This window comes from Podarcis filfolensis (genome assembly GCF_964270895.1).
Source record: "Podarcis filfolensis genome assembly, chromosome: 2".
In the NCBI taxonomy this organism is placed as follows: Eukaryota; Metazoa; Chordata; class Lepidosauria; order Squamata; family Lacertidae; genus Podarcis; species Podarcis filfolensis.
This window is the reverse complement of record NC_139605.1, coordinates 109,140,029-109,159,342: the sequence shown is the minus strand read 5'-3', so window position 1 is coordinate 109,159,342 and position 19,314 is coordinate 109,140,029. Positions and strand designations below refer to the sequence as shown.

At 48.0% G+C, this 19,314-nt stretch overlaps 1 protein-coding gene and 1 long non-coding RNA gene across 5 annotated transcripts in view; one reads left to right on the top strand and one right to left on the bottom strand.

Moving 5' to 3' along the window:
• ASIC1 (acid sensing ion channel subunit 1) overlaps window positions 1-9,024 on the top strand; it is a 211,956-nt gene extending 202,932 nt beyond the window's left edge. For all 4 annotated transcript variants that reach the window (XM_083598804.1, XM_083598803.1, XM_083598805.1 and 1 more), the window contains 6 exons: window positions 381-437; window positions 1,395-1,548; window positions 2,629-2,720; window positions 4,822-4,901; window positions 5,898-6,002; window positions 7,359-9,024. In XM_083598804.1, coding sequence (XP_083454930.1) covers window positions 381-437; window positions 1,395-1,548; window positions 2,629-2,720; window positions 4,822-4,901; window positions 5,898-6,002; window positions 7,359-7,463 — 593 coding nt within the window. In that variant the 3' untranslated portion in view covers window positions 7,464-9,024. The remainder of the gene's footprint in view (window positions 1-380; window positions 438-1,394; window positions 1,549-2,628; window positions 2,721-4,821; window positions 4,902-5,897; window positions 6,003-7,358) is intronic.
• A 1,076-nt stretch (window positions 9,025-10,100) lies between these two features.
• Window positions 10,101-17,982, bottom strand: LOC310755788. Its single transcript, XR_014544547.1, has 2 exons — window positions 17,856-17,982; window positions 10,101-11,160 (listed from the first exon to the last, which is right to left on the bottom strand). It is a non-coding gene; the product is annotated as an uncharacterized lncRNA (long non-coding RNA).
• Window positions 17,983-19,314: the final 1,332 nt, after the last annotated feature.

Here is a 19,314-nt window from a genome sequence, read left to right as displayed (position 1 = left end):
GGAAATGCCAGCTCTAAAAAGATGCTGTCGGCTTCCTTAGCAGTGAAAGTGGACAGAACAAAGGAGAGAGGTGGGGGACGCAGCATCTCTTGGAGTTTAAGGATCGCCTGATGCAGAGAAGACACAACCCCTTTATCACAAAACTGCAGCAATTTTAACAGGCAGGTTGTCCCCTCCTCTTTCAGTTCCCCTTTATGGGTAGAATGAGGAGTCCCATTTGCACTCATGCAAAGCAGGGGGATGTGTGGGCTCTGCAGAACATTGCAAATTCCTCTCCCTGGTTAAATTTCACTGCTTGTGAATGCAGGAGGTCAGAATAGAGTCTCACCGTTATATGTAACTTTGTGGTGTGATTTGCTTGCTTTTCTGTTTCCCTGCAGGTGATGCTCCCTACTGCACCCCTGAGCAATACAAGGAGTGTGCAGACCCCGCTCTTGGTAAGCAGATGGGCGGCATATCAATAATGAAAATATGATGATGGTGTCTATGTGGACATAGACATGGGGTAACAGTGCCCCTGAAGGACCAGGTGCGCAGCCTGGGAGTCATTTTGGACTCACAGCTGTCCATGGAGGCGCAAGTCAATTCTGTGTCCAGGGCAGCTGTCTACCAGCTCCATCTGGTATGCAGGCTGAGACCCCATCTGCCCGTGGACTGTCTCTCCAGAGTGGTGCATGCTCTGGTTATCACCTGCTTGGACTACTGCAGTGCGCTCTATGTGGGGCTACCTTTAAAAGTGACTTGGAAACTACAACTAATCCAGAATGCAGCAGCTAGACTGGTGGCTGGGAGTGGCAGCCGAGACCACATAACTCCTGAAGGACCTACGTTGGCTCCCAGTACATTTCCAAGCACAATTCAAAGTGTTGGTGCTGACCTTGAAAGCCCTAAACGGCCTCGGCCCAGTATACCTGAAGGAGCATCTCCACCCCCATCGTTCAGCCCGGAAACTATGGTCCAGCACTGAGGGCCTTCTGGTGGTTCCCTCCCTGTGAGAAGTGAGGTTACAGGGAACCAGGCAGAGGGCCTTCTGGATAGTGGTGCCTGCCCTGTAGAACACCCTCCCATCAGATGTCAAGGAAATAAACAACTACCGGTATCTGACTTTTAGAAGACATCTGAAGGCAGCCCTGTTTAGGGAAGTTTTGAATGTTTGATGTTTTATAATGTTTTTAATATTCTGTTGGGAGCCACCCAGAGTGGTTGGGGAAATGAATGAATGAATGAATGAATGAATAATACCTGTCCCTGGTTGGAAGACCCTTAGAGTCACATAGATGGACCCTTTCAGATTCTAAAGGAAGAGCTTAACGCAAGTGCAGTAAACCCTATCTCTTTCCCCAAATCCCTCTTGTTTCAAACTGACATCTGCTTCTCCTTCCCTGTTCCCACAGACTTCTTGGTGGAGAAGGACAATGACTACTGTGTGTGTGAGATGCCTTGCAATGTCACCCGCTATGGCAAGGAGCTCTCCATGGTCAAGATTCCCAGTAAGGCATCAGCCAAGTACCTGGCCAAGAAGTACAACAAGAGCGAGCAGTACATTGGGTGAGTGCTGCTGCCTGCCTCAGCTGCAGACCGCCTGTCGAATCCGCTAGCCATCATTATTTCTGCACCCTGCGATCGAGCAAGGGAGGTCAAGCCCAAACAGCAAGCTTGGGGCATTGCTGAGTACTTAGGAGATATGGGGCACAGACCCATGATGCAAATTTCCTGGTGCAAACTTAGGTCTACGGGTGCAAATTTGGGTCTCTTCTCCAAAGTTACAAAGGTGGGAATCCCCAAAGCGCTGTGTTTTGCAGCATGCCCGAGAGCCCTGAAAGCAAAGTTTTGTTTGCCATGGAGGAATTTTTTAAAAGGCCATTTCAGTCAAGCCACACCTAGCTCCCCAACATCTGTGGCATCAGATGAGGGGCAGGTGAAGATACAGCTCCCTGCCAAAATAAGGGTTTCCAGACCATAACCCTCAAAAGCATGGGTAGGCAAACTAAGGCCCGGGGGCCACATCTGCCCCAATCGCCTTCTAAATCCAGCCCGCGGACGGTCCAGGAATCAGCATGTTTTTACATGAGTAGAATGTGCCCTTTTATTTAAAATGCATCTCTGGGTTGTTTGTGGGGCCTGCCTGGTGTTTTTACATGAGTAGAATGTGCCCTTTTATTTAAAATGCACCTCTGGGTTATTTGTGGGGCATAGGAATTCATTCACTTTTTCCCCCTTCAAAATATAGTCTGGGCCCCCACAAGGTCTGAGGGACAGTGGACCGGCCCCCAGCTGCAAAGAGTTTGCTGGCCCCTGCTCCAAAGCCCCTCTGCCTTAGTCCTTACAGTCTAATTTCAATCTGTGTGACGTCAAAATGGCCCGGGAGGGTTAGGGGGGAATCTAAGGATATGGTCCACCAGCTGGAAAGGTAATCCTATCCTGTCCTACAGAGGGTCTCTGTTTCCTGAAGGCTGAGCGCCTCAGGTTGGTATCAGCTACATCCCTAAATCTTGGGTCCAGGCAGGTAAGTGCCCATTGCTGGTGCTAGGCATTACTTATAAGGCTGGCTGAGGGTAGATACTTTGGTCACTGCCAGGCAGACGCTTGTTTTAGAAGCTTGTAATCACTTCGCTTCCTCCCATACAGGGAGAACATCCTGGTACTGGACATTTTCTTTGAAGCTCTGAACTATGAGACCATTGAACAGAAAAAAGCATACGAAGTGGCTGGACTTCTGGGTGAGATTATCTTCTCCTTTTGAGGGTGGGGACAGCAACGGATGCACACCTCCTTATTTCTCTTACTCCTTTGGGGTGACTTTGGTGCCTGTCTATAGTCCTCAAAATGCAGATGTAATCGGAGCTTGCCATTCTACAGTTGTGCGGAAAACAACAACCCAAGTCCAGAATGCCAGAATGGGGGAATCCCAACGTTCCTTTCCCACCTCCAAGTAAACTTACAATCCTTAAGTCTGCTCCATTAATGGAGGCTGGTCCATTAGGGCAACTGGGCACTGCCCCACCAACCTCAGTCTCCCCCCAGCTGCCGCCACCCCACATACCTGTCTTTCTTACTTACAGACAGCCCAGAGAGTGGCCTTGCCTGGGAGCTTCCTCCTCCTAAGTCTTGGTGTCGCCCCATTGTGGAACTCAACAGGGAGCAGGAGGGGACCAAACTAGAATTATTTCGTTCAGTCTGTCATGGGCTCAGACTCTGCCTACTGTCTGGGCTTCCCACTTTCCTCCCTACCAGGCTAGTGGGCACCAGCCACCCACATTTAAGGCTGCAAATATAGGTGTTAGCAATCGCCTGGTGACATCAGAAACGAGTGGAGAAGGAGGGTGGCAAACTACGATTGCCAAAGTGTGGTTTGAACAAGACTCGGCCGGTGGATGGAGCCAAGCATGGCTTTTGACTTTTTTAGCGAGTGGGGCCTTGCCATTTGGGGAAAAGCAGGAGAGGTTTGGACAAAAAGGAGGTTGGGGCACATGTTGGCATGTCAGAGAACAATCCAATGGACCAGGCTGCGGAGTTCAGCAGAAATATTTAAAACAGGCTCATTTGAGAGGAATGGCAGGAGATATACAGTCATACCTCAGGTTACAGATGCTTCAGGTTGCGTTTTTTCAGGTTACAGACCACCGAAACCCGGAAGTACCGGAACGGGTTACTTCCAGGTTTCGGCGGTTGCACATGCGCAGAAGCACTAAATCGCGCTTTGTGCATGCACAGAAGTGCCAAATCACAACCCGTGCGTGCGCAGACGCACAGCTGCGGGTTGCGAACATGCATTTGCAACCCGAGCATCCATCCAAACACCTGATTTATTCTGCAAAGTACCTGATAAATACCAATCCTAAGGCAGGCAAGTCAAGTAAAATGTCAGACAATTGGCATCCCTGTCTCCAGACCACAGTACTGTGGCCCATGTTTCATTAGCCCCAAAATGGAAAACGAGCCAAGTCCCATCTAAAGAAGAATGGCAATTTAAACTGATGGAATATGTGCTGCTTGTGGACCTAACATATAGAATAAGAGAACAAGAAGAACATACGTTTAAAGAAGAAGATTGGAAAATGTTTATTGAATATATGGGGGAAAATGTGTATATTTGAAAACATGGGCAGCATTAAGTTAAAATCAACAGTTTTGATGGATGTAATAATGGAATACTGAATAGTTTAGTTTATTTAAAATATGCGGGGATTTATGTTATGCAAAAGGGACGCGGGTGGTGCTGTGGGTTAAACCACAGAGCCTAGGACTTGCCGATCAGAAGGTCGGCGGTTCGAGCTCCCTGCTCCTGCCAACCTAGCAGTTCGAAAGCACGTCAAAGTGCAAGTAGATAAATAGGTACCGCTCTGGCGGGAAGGTAAACGGCGTTTCTGTGCACTGCTCTGGTTCGCCAGAAGCGGTTTAATCATGCTGGCCACATGACCCAGAAGCTGTATGCCGGCTCCCTCGGCCAATAAAGCGAGATGGGCGCCGCAACCACAGAGTCGGTCACGACTGGACCTAATGGTCAAGGGTCCCTTTACCTTTATGTTATGCAAAATGAACCATGGAAAGAGAAGAAGGGATGTCATTGATACTTTAAGGTTGTTTAAATGAATATTCTAAAATGTAAAACAGAAAATTTAATAAAAATTATGGGGGGAGGGGAAATCCTCTCTCCAGACCACATTGGGCTTCTTAAACCAGCATGTCCCTGCCGACCTCCCCTGCCAGCATAGATTGGACCAACCAAGTCTGGAGAGCTGAGTGTTGAGATTAGGGAACCAGAGAAATGTGCCCCAATCTCAGTACCTGATTATTGCTCCCCTCTCCTCTTGCCTGCAGGTGACATCGGGGGACAGATGGGGCTGTTCATTGGAGCCAGCCTGTTAACTGTGCTGGAGTTATTTGACTACGCCTACGAAGTGAGTTTGGCTCCCTGGAGCATGATGGGGAACGGGGTACAGATCTGCTTACCGTCTAGAGAATCTTTTCAAAGGCACACAAAGCCTTTCCACTGCTAGAACAAGGCCTGGATGGGAGACTATATGGGAGGTGCTCTGAGCTCTTAGGGAGGTGGAAAGTGGTCTAAATCTAATGATGTGTTGTGGCAGTAGGAAAATGCCCCTTCATCACAGTTGCAAATGCATCTTTATTTGGGGTTCTCAGCCGTCTAAGCTAAGGCAGTCTTGCAGGGCTACCTACCCGTTGCAGCATGAAAACCACATTCCCCCTTGGCCAATCCTCTGGGGGCCGAATGCCAGCAGTGGGCATGGTCAGAAATAGGTGTGGCCAGCCACGCACTCACGCACATGCTCACACACAATTGAGCTGTCCCATGCAGATCAGCTAAGGAAAGAGGATGGTTGGCTCCTCTCCATACATCAAACAAGGAATCTGTTGATCAGGGAGGAAGAAGAGTTTGAAGAGTTTGGATTTGATATCCCGCTTTATCACTACCCGAAGGAGTCTCAAAGCGGCTAACATTCTCCTTTCCCTTCCTTCCCCACAACAAACACTCTGTGAGGTGAGTGGGGCTGAGAGACTTCAAAGAAGTGTGGCTAGCCCAAGGTCTCCCAGCAGCTGCATGTGGAGGAGCGGAGACGCGAACCCAGTTCCCCAGATTACGAATCTACCACTCTTAACCACTACACCACACAATTGAGGGTTAGCTACCGCTGCATTATAGCATCTCCCAGCAAGGTTCTCCCAGCACCAAGATGCTGATGGTCCCAATCTTTGCCTCCTTTACCGTTGTGCAGACATGCTCATAGCAGCTAACGGAGCACCCTCACCTTCCCTCCATTTTCCTCTCCACTGCTCTGAGGCACCAGCCACAGTCTTAAGCGACAAAACGGTATGGCCGTTTTGCAAATGGTTTACATGAAACCAACAGCCTTCCTCCTCACTTCCATCTCTAGATTATCAAGTTCCGCTTCTTTCGCCGCGGCAAATGCCAGAAGAAACACAAAAGCAACAACAGCGACAAAGGGGTAGCCCTGAGTCTGGATGATGTGAAACGCCACGTGAGTGTCTAAGCTATTTGCCACATTGTGCCGTGCATTCCCATGTCACATGACATTGCTCCCCCCGCCCCCCTCCGTTTGCACTAGCAATGTAACTGATTATATCATGCTCATACCACTTTAACTATCCCAATTAACCGCAACAAATTTTGGGACTTGCAGTTTGGAGAAGCGCCTGCCACTTCTTTACAAAGGATCCCTTACCAGCACCACACAGACACATACACATAGGGACGCGGGTGGCGCTGTGGGCTAAACCACTGAGCCTCTTGGGCTTGCCCATCAGAAGGTTGGTGGTTCGAATCCCAGCGACGGGGTGAGCTCCCATTGCTCTTTCCCAGCTCCTGCCAACCTAGCAGTCCGAAAGCACGCCAGTGCAAGTAGATAAATAGGTACCACTGTGGTGGGAAGGTAAACGGCGTTTCCGTGCGCCCTGGTTTCCGTCACGGTGTCCCGTTGCACCAGTTTAGTCCTGCTGCCCACATGACCCAGAAAGCTGTCTGTGGACAAATGCCGGCTCCCTCGGCCTGAAGCGAGATGAGCGCCACAACCCCATAGTCGCCTTTGACTGGACTTAACCGTCCAGGGGTCCTTTACCTTTACACACATATGCACAACTACAGCTCCCAAGATGCCCTGGTAAGAGGGAGTCACTGTTATTTACAACTGTAGGATTAAATAAGCTTTCTCCAGTCTGGTGCCCCCACCATGCCGACTGGGACTAATGGAACTTGTAGCCCCAAACATCTGGAAGACACCAGGATAGGTTAAGAATATAGCAAACTATTGTAATTCTATAGTATAATGCCAAATCACTGTTAAATTAGTTTTCAGCATAGAGATCCCCCCAGAGTGGATTTAGAAAAATGACCGGCAGCCACTTAAAAGCTTATCGCACAATGAAGTAGTCATTCTGTAGCCTCCAGTCTCATGGTACAATGCAACATAACCATCCCTTTGCACTGCCTTTGAAAATTTTGGAACCAAGAAAGTTTTGATACTAAGCATAGCTGCTGAGTCAAAGGTTACATATGATCGTCATCTCCCTGTGCAGGTGCACACACCAAATGTGACCTTTTTTAGTAACCTTTCCCTGGATCCTGATCTTATGAAGTAGGTTAGGCTGAGAGACAGTGACTGGCCCAAAGTCACCCAGTGAGCTTCATGGTTCAGCGGGGATTCGAACCCTGGTCTCCCGGGTCACCGTCCAGCACTCAAACCTGGACGCCACACTGCTTGAAGGTCCCCAAATCCTGGAACTGCCCCCGCCACCCCATTCATGATCATTTCATGTTTACGGTGCTAATTCCAATGCCCACTGTGTTCCTCTCTCCTCTCCCCCCGCTGCAAACCCAGAATCCGTGCGAGAGCATCCGAGGCCACCCAGCGGGCATGACGTACGCGGCCAACATCCTACCTCACCATCCGGCCCGGGGAACGTTTGAGGACTTTACTTGCTAACTGACCACTGGATGTACAACTAACACTACCAAAGGGAAGGACCTTCGCTGAGCAGCCCTGGCCCAGCCCACGAACCTGCCAACTGACTCGTCAGGGCCTCTATCTCAAGACTCCCAGGGGGAGGCAAGCTGGATCCGGCCTCTCCTCAACCCATCCGCCCCAGGCCAAGGCAGCGATACGCACACGGAGCAAACTGGACAGAGGGGTGGGGGAGCGGGGTGGGGGTTATCTGTTCTACCAGGTCCACACCAGTTTCTGCTCTTGTCCCTGTGAATGCCCTCGGACTCTTAACTCGACAGAAGAGCTGCCAAGTGGAGGAGAGGATACCGCCTTCTCCAGTCCACATGCGGAGAAGTCTTGACTGCCTATGTGCCCCCCCTTTGGCCTCCACGCTGCCCCATGCCTTGTTGGTGTCAGCCACCTTGCGTGAAGGCCCTTTTTTTTCTTTCAACGTCGATGCCAAGAAGAACCTACAGGAGTGCCAGCCAAACTGTTCCCCCGCAGCATTCGGTTTCGTAAGGGCCCCTTGCCGTATCCAAAGGAGGTGCTACATCAATTCCATTCCCTCCCTCCCACCGTCATCTGTATCACCACCTTGCTGTGTACTGTGGGAGGCCACAGCTGAGGCTTTCCCTGTAGCAAGACCGTAACTGAACTGTGAGGGCCCACCTGAATATCACCTGCTGTCTCGCCCAACTACCTGATTCCCTTTTGCTCCAGCCTGGTCTGGGTCTCAGCCTTGTTCACCCCCCAAGAGAGGCAGAGGAATGATTGGCAGATGAACTGTTCCAAAGTTCAAAACATTGGTGTTACTATGAGCTGCCCTGGGCCCCTTCTGTGCATGTTCTTAGGGGTTACGTGAAAAGTAAGGTTCAGAGAGAAGTCTGCCGCTTCTCAGTAGGGTACAAAACCAGATTGCTTTCAAATGAGCCTCACTTGAGGGTTCTGCAGCTTCTGAAAGGAGAAGATGCAAGCAGCCCACCCTGCTGAATTTGACCCTGGGTTTCCTCTCCCCTACCTTCTACAGAGGCGTGGCAACTTATAGCCCAGTCCTACAGGCAGAAGGGACACAGCATCATTTCTTTGGCTGTGCAGATGTGTAAGGGTAACCAATGCCAGTTCCTGCCTCAGCACCACACTACTAAAGGACAGAAAGGACCTGCCTGTAGGCTAGTGACCATGATAGCTCCGCTTTGGTGCAACACAGAAAACCTGTTGCCCCTTAATTTCTATGGGCATTTGGCAGACATAACCCATCCTAACGTTCAGCCAGGAGTTTGCCAGCAGTGATGGGCAGAGGGACATACCACCATCAAAAACACATAGAGGGTCTCCAGGCAATTGCATGCAAATGGTGTAAAACGTTTTTATTTTGGTTTTGTTTTTTTTAATGTTTGCTCTAACACATCGTCAGCATAGACAGGAATAAAAATCAGCTCAGGGGAGTGAAGATGACAGTCTTGTAAGTCTTAGCAAGCAAGGCCTCCTGGATTTACCCAGGGCAGGAGATTTGCAGAATCCCACCACCATGTCCTGTTTTGGAACAACTGTGTTACAACCACCTGTTCACAGTGCCCATCCTGAGAAGACAAGAGCGGTGGTGAAAAACCATCATGATGAAGAGGGGATGACCTCTTCACAAAAGGGGCTCCCACCTGCTCCTGATTCCTGCTATAGCTCAGTGGCAGATCATCTGCTTGGCATGCAGAAGGCTCCAGGTTTAATCCCTGGCACCCCCCAAGTGCTCCTGGGAGAGCCCCTTGCCTGAAACCCTGGAAGAGTCCCTGGCATTCAGTTTTGACAATCCCATTGAAAACCACCTTCAGAAAAGCCCAGGTTTGTTATCCAGAGATTGCCCAATCAACTGCTCAGCCAAACAGAGGGACTGACATTGGTGGAGAGGCTTGGCCAGAATTTGGTTTTGCAGAATGAATCTGGCAAGCACGTCTGCCCAGCTTTGTCCTGAGAGAAGGTGCATGTGTGAATCACTCCTGGTCTCTTTGGGAGGAGAGAAAGGTCCATAAGAATTTTGCATTGAGCTGTACAGCTTGACAGGGCTGGAAACTAGAGGCCTTAGCAGGCAGGGATGAGGAGGGAGGGGTGACTTGGTCTTCCTCACCCTACCTTTTGAGGGTCGCATTTCACAGAATCATAGAATCATAGAAGTGTAGAGTTGGAAGGGACCACATGCCTTCTCCCACTCCAGTGTTGGTGGTTCGACTGGGGTTTGCCCACAAGGCAACGGAGCTGTCCAAGTTATAAAGTACACCAGCTGGGATCTGAACAGGCTGGAAGAACCAGCAGTCAGAATGCAAATCTGGATTATTCAAGTCCATCTCTGGTGTGTCTGTGTGTGTGAGGCAGAGTGGCACTGGATTAGGTCTCTGCTCCTCCTATGCCTTATGACCCAGTGGGTGCGAAGGGAAAAGCAGAGGTGGTGGTGGGAAGACAGACGTTCTGCTTATATTATGGGGATTAATGGAAGGGCTGGAGAAGAAACATGACCTGAAGGTGCCCCAGATATCCACCTGCAGCCCCACAAGAGCCATGGGCCCTGATGGCTACTAAAACTGCCTCTAGGACTCTTTTTGCCTGCTTGTTTTGATGCCCTTCAGAGCCAGCTCTCAGATTTTGGGGGGGGGGGTGGAGAGGAGATCTGCCGACATGGGTGGTTTTTCATTTTTGGAAGCAACTGGCTGACCTCTCCCAGCCTGGGTCTCCACAGCATCTCGTGCCTGCCATGGTCCAGCCTCTTCCCTCAACATTAACCAAGATTCGCTGCATGCGCAGCCTTCCCAGGTCCAAAGTTCTCCTTATCTTTAAGAGCTTTTGCAATAAAATCTCATCGTCGCTTTGGTTTTATTTGCTTTTCCCTTTCGAAAAGGCTTTGTTTTATTTCGATCCTGATTATTCCAGGGCTCGGCGGTCCAGACTTGCTTGTGAAAGGGGTGTTTGTTGTTTGCATTCAGCCTCCTGAATATATTGAGGCCCTTATTTCCCAAAGACGCTGCAACTCTGCCATGGCTGGACCTTTCTGGAAAGAAGCAGGGGGTCTCTGCATTGGGGGGGGATATGTTTACCTTTCTTTAGTTTTAATTTGGTTATTTCTACTTCTCTGCTTGGAAGCTTTTGAAGATAGGGCTCGAGTTTGACCTCTTTCCCCCCTTTTTAATTTGACCGTTTTTACTACTTCATGCTCATTTTATATTTCTTATGTATAAAATATACAATATATATTATTATAATATATATATATGTACATATATATATAGATAAATACGTACACACTTCTCTATATGCGCCATCTCAGTGTAGATATATCCATCCAGTAGCATCAAAAGCCTTGATATTGTGCCATTATAATTTCTTTTCCCCCCAACTACCGATCTCTGAATGCCTTCAAGTGTATAAAGTGTTGAATTCTCTCTGGTATCTGTACTATGTACACATTTTCATAGGAAGCACAAGAAGATGACAAATGCATTGTATATCAAAAACGGCTCCTCTTTAACAATGATATAAAGGATGATATCAACCATGGAGACTCTGCCTTTTTCTCCTTAGCTTTTTCCCCGCCGCAGAAATCCATCACAATTAACAGGGTTCTTTTATCTTGCTTAACTGCCGCGGCACCATAGTAACGCGAGCTTGGCAGCCATCACTCACACGGTGCAGAGGTGGACGCCGGCGCCAGCTCCTTGGGGAAGAACAGCACATCAGGAAGAGTCAGGGAAGGGCTGTAGCTTGGTGGCAGAACATTGCTTTTCCTGCAGGTACTGGGTTCGAATCCCAGCATCTCCAGATAGGTCTGGAAATAGGGTTGCTCCCCGTCCTGTATAATACTGGATTGTCCCATAGTTCACTATAAAACACTACATCTTGTACTGATACAAGTGCCAGTGCCATAGCTACAGTGGGGCTAGCCAGGTTTTTTGCCCCGGGTGAAGCCTCCAGAGGGGTGCCATTGAGGCTCCCAGCCTGTGTGCGTGTGTACACAAATGGCCAAGGGTGGGTGTGTGGGTGTGTAAAACTGGGTCTTTGACCTGGGTGAAATAAAGCCCCTGGTTTTGTCCTGTATTTCAGGTCTTCTTTCTTTCTTTCTTTCTTTCTTTCTTTCTTTCTCTCACTCTCAAAACAAAATTAAAAAATTCCTTCCAGTAGCATTCCTTCCAGTACAGTGGTACCTCTGGATGCGAACAGGATCCGTTCCGGAGCCCCGTTTGCATCCTGAGTAGAACGTAACACACAACTGCACGTCTGCGTGTGCACGGGTCACATTTTGCCACTTCTGCACATGCGCATGACGTCATTTTGAGCGTCTGCCGCGGAGCGCAACCCGAAAATACTTAACCTGAAGCTACTTCAACCCAAGGTATGACTGTACAGTGGTACCTTGGGTTAAGTACTTAATTCGTTCTGGAGGTCTGTTCTTAACCTGAAACTGTTCTTAACCTGAAGCACCATTTTAGCTAATGGGGTCTCCTGCTGCTGCTGTGCCACTGCTGCACGATTTCTGTTCTCCTCCTGAAGCAAAGTTCTTAACCCGAGGTACTATTTCTGGGTTAGCGGAGTCTGTAACCTGAAGCGTATGTAACCCGAGGTACCAACTGTACTCTCTCTCACACTCGCTCTCTCACTCGCTCTCTCTCTTCCAAGTCAGGGATCTTCTCCAAATGCATGTGATTGAAAGGGTATGTGAAAGATCATGTATTTAAGCTCTGGGTAGCCAAGCACAGGCAAATTTACAAATTCTCGTGCGTGAGACAAATTCTAGAAGGGACATCCTGCCAGGCTGCTATAAATCGTCATGGATTGCTTTGAAATCACTTCAGCAACAAATGGGGGGGGGGGGAGAATCATCCCCCAACCGCAATACCCCACCCTGTATTTCACCAGAACACAGGTGGCAACCCGAACTGGAAATTTCCCCTGTCTGAAACCCTGGAGTGAGTGCTGTTGTCAGTCAACATACACCAATATGGTAACCTCCAGATGTTTTAGACTACAATTCAAAGTGGCTGGCGCTGATGAGAATTGTAGTCCACAACCTCAGGAGGACTACTGCTGATGTAGACAAAGTGAGGTGAACCAGTTGCCTGACTCAAATACAGTGGTACCTCAGGTTACATACGCTTCAGGTTACAGACGCTTCAGGTTACAGACTCTGCTAACCCAGAAATAGTACCTTGGGTTTAGAACTTTGCTTCAGGATGAGAACAGAAATCGCGCAGCAGCGGCGCAGCAGCAGTGGGAGGCCCCATTAGCTAAAGTGGTGCTTCAGGTTAAGAACAGTTTCAGGTTAAGAACGGACCTCCGGAACGGATTAAATTCTTAACCTGAGGTACTACTGTATAAGGCAGCTCAAGCTTGCTGAGGCATCATTAATGGGAGAAGCCAGGCATATAGACACAAGATTAATTCAGAGCGCCTTCTTGGGACGCCCTGTGTGCAAAGTGAGAATGCCAGTGCTGTTGGGGTGTGGGTTCTTAGCCGGTATTGGGGACCCCAGCAAACCCTTGATCGTTCAGCCCTCTTGCGCCTACTCTGGCAGGTGAGCACCATGCTTGAATTTCTCAACATGTGGCTGGGGTAACCCGGTCAGATGGGTGGCATCATCATCATCATCATCATCATCATCATCATCATACTGACTGCCTAGACGCAATCTGGTTTGGACTCACACACCTCTTCATCACAACAAGCTGCATCTGTGCATATTTCTGCAATTAAAGGTGTGATTGTTTATTTTATAAGGTGGTTTTTGATGATGAGAATAGGTCACAATTACACCTAAAATGACAGGGAGGGGGAGAGCTGATTCAAAGCAGACTGCAAGCAAGAGTTTGGGGGTATGCACACATGCTCTCTGGGACTCGGGTGGCGCTGTGGGTTAAACCACAGAGCCTAGGACTTGCCAATCAGGTCGGCGGTTCGAATCCCCGCGACGGGGTGAGCTCCCATTGCTCGGTCCCTGCTCCTGCCAACCTAGCAGTTCGAAAGCACGTCAAAGTGCAAGTAGATAAATAGGTACCGCTCCAGCGGGAAGGTAAACGGCATTTCCATGCGTTGCTCTGGTTCGCCAGAAGCGGCTTAGTCCTGCTGGCCACATGACCCGGAAGCTGTACCCCGGCTCCCTCGGCCAATAAAGCGAGATGAGCGCCGCAACCCCAGAGTCGGCCACGACTGGACCTAATGGGTCCCTTTACCTTTACAAATGCTCTCTGTATACTATTGTCAGCTGTATTAGGAACCAATGATGCAAATTGTGGCCAAAAGCTTCCCAAACTAGTTTTTGAAAATCCATATTAAATGGAGGCGTATTTTGATATTCATATACAATTACAGGTCCAGGCTTGGGCCCCGAGAGACTGTGCTTTTAATTAATGCACAGCTATGGGCGTTTTGATAAGATTCTATCCATTTTCCCATCTGTAAAATGGGAACAGCAGCCTAACCCCGAAGGGTGGAGTGAGGATGAACCATATAAGAATAACAACTAAAGGATTTGGCATATTAGCTTTCTACAGGAGGGCACTGAGTTTGTTATGTTCCACCCTTCGTGAGCAAGGCTCTGGGAGTCTGGTGACATGGAAAACATGGAGCCAGTGCTTTTTTAAAAAAATGAGGCACGTTATTCGTCCTCACACCTAACCCCAGATTAGTGGAGGTTTGTTTTGCAAAAGACACTTTGGATGTGCTGAGGCACAGAGCCGATCCTTGGCAATTTAACTGCAAGGGATGCTTAAATTGCCTTCTGCATTTCGCTCATCTCTAATTTGAATGTAAAGCCAATAGGAGTTTCGATGCCTTCCCTCAGGCGTGCATTGATTCCAAAAAAGAACTCTATTCTGCCTTCCGCCACACATTAAAAAGTGACAAATTCCAGATGAAGGCATTGTTGGTACGATTGATGAAAACAGCTTTATTCTGTCTACTTAATGAGCCCAGCTTCTCCAGATGACCCATTTACTGAGCATTCATCCTGATTTGCTTGCACAAAGCTTACGCAATGGTTAGACTGTGTCTGGTCTTCACTGAGCATTCATTCTGATTTATGGGGCACTTATATGACAATGAAGGGGACGCGCGTGGCGCTGTGAGTTAAACCACAGAGCCTAGGACTTGCCGATCAGAAGGTCGGCGGTTCGAATCCCCGCGACGGGGTGAGCTCCCGTTGCTCGCTCCCTGCTCCTGCCAACCTAGCAGTTCGAAAGCACATCAAAGTGCAAGTAGATAAATAGGTACCGCTCCGGCGGGAAGATAAACGGCGTTTCCGTGCGCTGCTCTGGTTCGCCAGAAGCGGCTTAGTCATGCTGGCCACATGACCCGGAAGCTGTACGCCAGCTCCCTCGGCCAATAAAGCAAGGTGAGCGCTGCAACCCCAGAGTTGGCCACGGCTGGACCTAATGGTCAGGGGTCACCTTTACCTTTTTATATGACAATGAGCATTCATCCTGCTTTAGTTGCACGTGCCACCAGCGCAACCCAATGTGTCACAAGAGGCTTGGAACAGAATGGAACATTTGTGTTGGCTGCTTCCTCCATTCAATGTCCATTGGGGATGTGAGGCCCTGTGGGCACTGACTCCTTGCAAATCTCACTCCTCTCAATATGTGAACCATGCTATCATCTCAGGAAAGATACTAAGAATGCCTCCAATCTTAGTCTAGAAAAACAAAGGCTGGCAAGCTCTCCCACTTTGCAATCTCCTTTTCATTGTTCTCAGAGAGGCAGTGACCAACAAAAACAGAACTACACATTTATAGTGGGAAACCAGATAGATTCCCTCAAGGTTGTGGGACGGTCACATTCTTCCCAACACTCAAATTTCAACATTTCTTGCTGACAAAAAGGGAAATCCTTCACAGCTGGAATATTCATTGCAGTTTTGAGTACAGTGGTACCTCGGGTTACATACGCTTCAGGTTACAGACTCCACTAACCCAGAAATAGTACCTCAGGTTAAGAACTTTGCTTCAGGATGAGAACAGAAATCGTGCTCCGGCGGCACGGTGGCAGCAGGAGGCCCCATTAGCTAAAGTGGTGCTTCAGCTTAAGAACAGTTTCAGGTTAAGAAGGGACCTCCAGAACAAATTAAGTAGTTAACCCGAGGTACCACTGTATCTGTGTTCTCTATGCTTGCCTGAGACTCGCAGGCACCTATTGAACAGCGCGTGTTACGTCACTCATGGTGAATGACATCACTTCCCCCTCTGTGTCTGCACCTTTTGTGATGCCGTTACAGGAAATGTATGTATTTTAACAAGTTCATTAGACGTTAACTGTTTCCTTGGTGTACCTGTCAGCTGCAAAACTGTTCTTGAAAAAAACACTTTCTAATTACATTTAGGCTGCAACCATAAAACCCTAAAACATGGGAGTAAACCCCAATGAATTTAATCAGCTTATTTCTGTGTACTGAGCTGCCTTTGGCTTCCCCTATAAAGTGAAGCATGGTCAAAAGGATTTCAAGTAATGCTATAGCTCATTAACCAGACTGAAGAAATTGGGGGGGGGGGGGAGAGAGAGAATAAAATTCAGACCTGCACAAGTAGGCAGTAACAAATTAATTGCTCTGAATCACTGACTTTATAGATAAAAGGCAAAATTATAAGTTGAAGATACTGTTAACTGATTAAGTGTACACTGGGGGGTGATTAAGGATTACATTTCTCTGTGAATTACTATTTGTTAGCCACGTTGAGTCTCTTCGGAGGTAGAGGTGGGATTTATCCAATAAATAAATGCAAGCACCAAAGAAATAAACATCAAATAAGCCCTTTTCTTTTGCAGCAATAAGCAGCCATTTTGTGAAGGGGGGCGGGAAGTAAACCTTTCTTTTGAAGGCTGTGCAGCTCTTTGATATTTGTTTTAAAGTTACAAACAGGAGTACAGTTAATGCATTTGGCGGGCAGCGGTGTTCGTTGTCTAGAAAGCCCCCAAACAGAAGCCTCTATCATTGCCACATATCTCTTGAAAGGAAGGAGACTCTTGTATTCTACCCAGACTGTGTATGAGCCAAATGTGCCTTCCTTACATATTTTATATGTTGATTGTGTAACACACCGTTTCCTAAAGAACAGCTAGAGACTGCCTGGCAGTGGCTCTCGCCTTCTGCATTATCTGGTGTCATTAATGACTTTACTTTGTCCTCTGAATCTCCATTTAAGGGAGACATGTGGTGCTGGGAATTAATTGTCCTTCTTATGTTAATGCATCATGGAGATGACTAATTCTGGCTGCAGCAGTACACAGGGATAATTAAAGCAGGAGCTGAATAAGGCTGAAGTTGACCTGTGGATATAATGATTGATGATAGGTCCATCATCAGGGACTTGAAAATCCTCCTGTTTCTGCTGTTTGTCTCGATTGCAAAAACAGGGAAATTATCAAACACCTGGCAATCCGACGTGAACTGCTCTCAGCTCAGTGCTTCGCAAAATACAGAGGGGGGGGTCAATTCCAGATGACCTGTTTATTGAGCGTTCGCCCCAATTCGTTGGCACTCAGTTTGCAGGGTTAGACCATGCCAGCTGTTGTTTTTTGCTGAGCATTTGTTCAGATGTGTTTGCAAGGAGGTTGCGTGATGCTACATCAAGTCACTGCCACCCCACACCTTCCTGTACGTTTTCTTCATCGCTTTCCTTGCTGCAAAACGTCCAATTTGGAGAAGTGCGTTTGTTGCCCAAAAGCACCAAATCACCTTTAATTGTGGAACCTGAATTTGGTGGTACAGTGGTACAACAAGTTACTGTTGGCAAAATCCTCTCCTCTGCTCAAGGAATAAAGGTAAAGGAGCCCTGTGTTCTATTGCACCTTAGGTCCTGCATTTCTGTTTTATTATGAATTAGCATCTGGATCATTTTAAATACAGTGGTACCTCAGGTTACATACGCTTCAGGTTACATACGCTTCAGGTTACAGACTCCGCTAACCCAGAAATAGTACCTCGGGTTAAGAACTTTGCTTCAGGATGAGAACAGAAATTGTGCTCCAGCACGCAGCGGCAGCAGGAGGCCCCATTAGCTAAAGTGGTGCTTCAGGTTAAGAACAATTTCAGGTTAAGAACGGACCTCCAGAACGAATTAAGTGCCGTATTTTTCGCTCTATAAGACGCACCAGACCATAATACGCACCTAGTTTTTGGAGGAGGAAAACAACAAAAAAAAATATTCTGAATCTCAGAAGCCGGAACAGCAAGAGGGATCGCTGTGCAGCGAAAGCAGTGATTCTTCTTGCTGTTCTGGCTTCTGGGATAGCTGTGCAGCCTGCAATCGCTCCATAAGACGCACACACATTTCCCCTTACTTTTTAGGAGGGAAAAAGTGAGTCTTAAAGAGCAAAAAATACGGTACTTAACTCAAGGTACCACTGTATCTGACTGAATCTCACCTCAAAATAGCAGCAGTCTGGAAGTGCTCAGTGACCGGAATTGTATGAGTTTCATCTGTGAGCTGACGAGTGTGTGAAAACTCATTATTTGCCTCTGGATATCCTTTCCAACTCCTATGATTCGGGAAGGCTTTTGCCACCTAAATTACTGTGCCACAAACTATTGTCTCATCATGGGTGAGTATGCCTGACCAGCAACCAATGCACATTACTGCACAACAAATGGGCTTTCTGTATATAAGGAAGTTGTGGCTGGCTTGCCGTTTTGTTTTTTAAAGCTCTTTGACAAGGCATACTCTTGGTCTCCAGGAATACTGGAGGTTTCCCTCTACCATCACACATCTGCAGAGTTAACAGTGTGTATTTTTCAAAGCTGAAAACAAATGGCACTGCTGTAGGCAGTTACCAGCCTAATATGCCCTTTGCGTTTGCTCTCTGTTTGCCTACATTATCAGTGTGGCATAAGAAGCACCCATGCAAAAGTAGCAGCCAAACTGCTAAAGCAGGGCTGGAGAACCTGTGGCCTTCCCAGATGTTGCTGAACTGCAACCCCCACCATCCCTAACCATTGACTATACTGCCTCGGACTTATAGGAGGTCAGCTACATCTGGAAGGCCACCCTGGTCTATGTAGTACAGTGGTACCTCGGGTTACATACGCTTCAGGTTACAGACTCCGCTAACCCAGAAATATTACCTCGGGTTAAGAACTTTGCTTCAGGATGAGAACAGAAATCGTGCTCTGGCAGCGCGGCAGCAGCAGGAGCCCCCATTAGCTAAAGTGGTGCTTCAGGTTAAGAACAGTTTCAGGTTAAGTACGGACCTCCGGAACGAATTAAGTACTTAACCTGAGGTACCACTGTACTTTACAATGTATGAAAAGCCAGGCTCCTGCCTTAACGGACTAACCAACTGGAAATCAGCACAAAAACTACATTTCTAGAATAGTATTAGCTTCCAATCCACCCAGTGATAGGATTCAGATGCACAGTGGTCAATGGAGGAAGAGGAAGATAAATGGGGAACAGCAGAAAAGGAGAGAAGAATATGTGATTATTTCAATTCTGCACCCCTCAACCTCATTGCACTCTGAGGTTATGCCAAAGGTTTCACAGGAAACCGTTAGCCACCAAATGCACACACAAGCAACAACAAATTAACCAGCCCTAAATTCTTCTGCTCCAGGGCTACAGAGGATTTCTCACAACCAGTGAGCCCTTCTGTTCTATAGCTGCTTCTTACTACAAAGATGCAAGCGTATGGTCCAGAACAGTAACTTTGTCCCAACCCATGACCAACGATACTAACCAAAGTTAGTACAAACTAATTCAGGAAAAGGCAGGGGGTTAAGAAACACTGAAGCGAAATGCAACCCAAGAGGCAGGGCACTAGGGCAAGGCGGGAAGCAAAGTTTGAGCAACAGGGCGAGCGGAGCTTGAACGAGGGACAATTTCCAAGT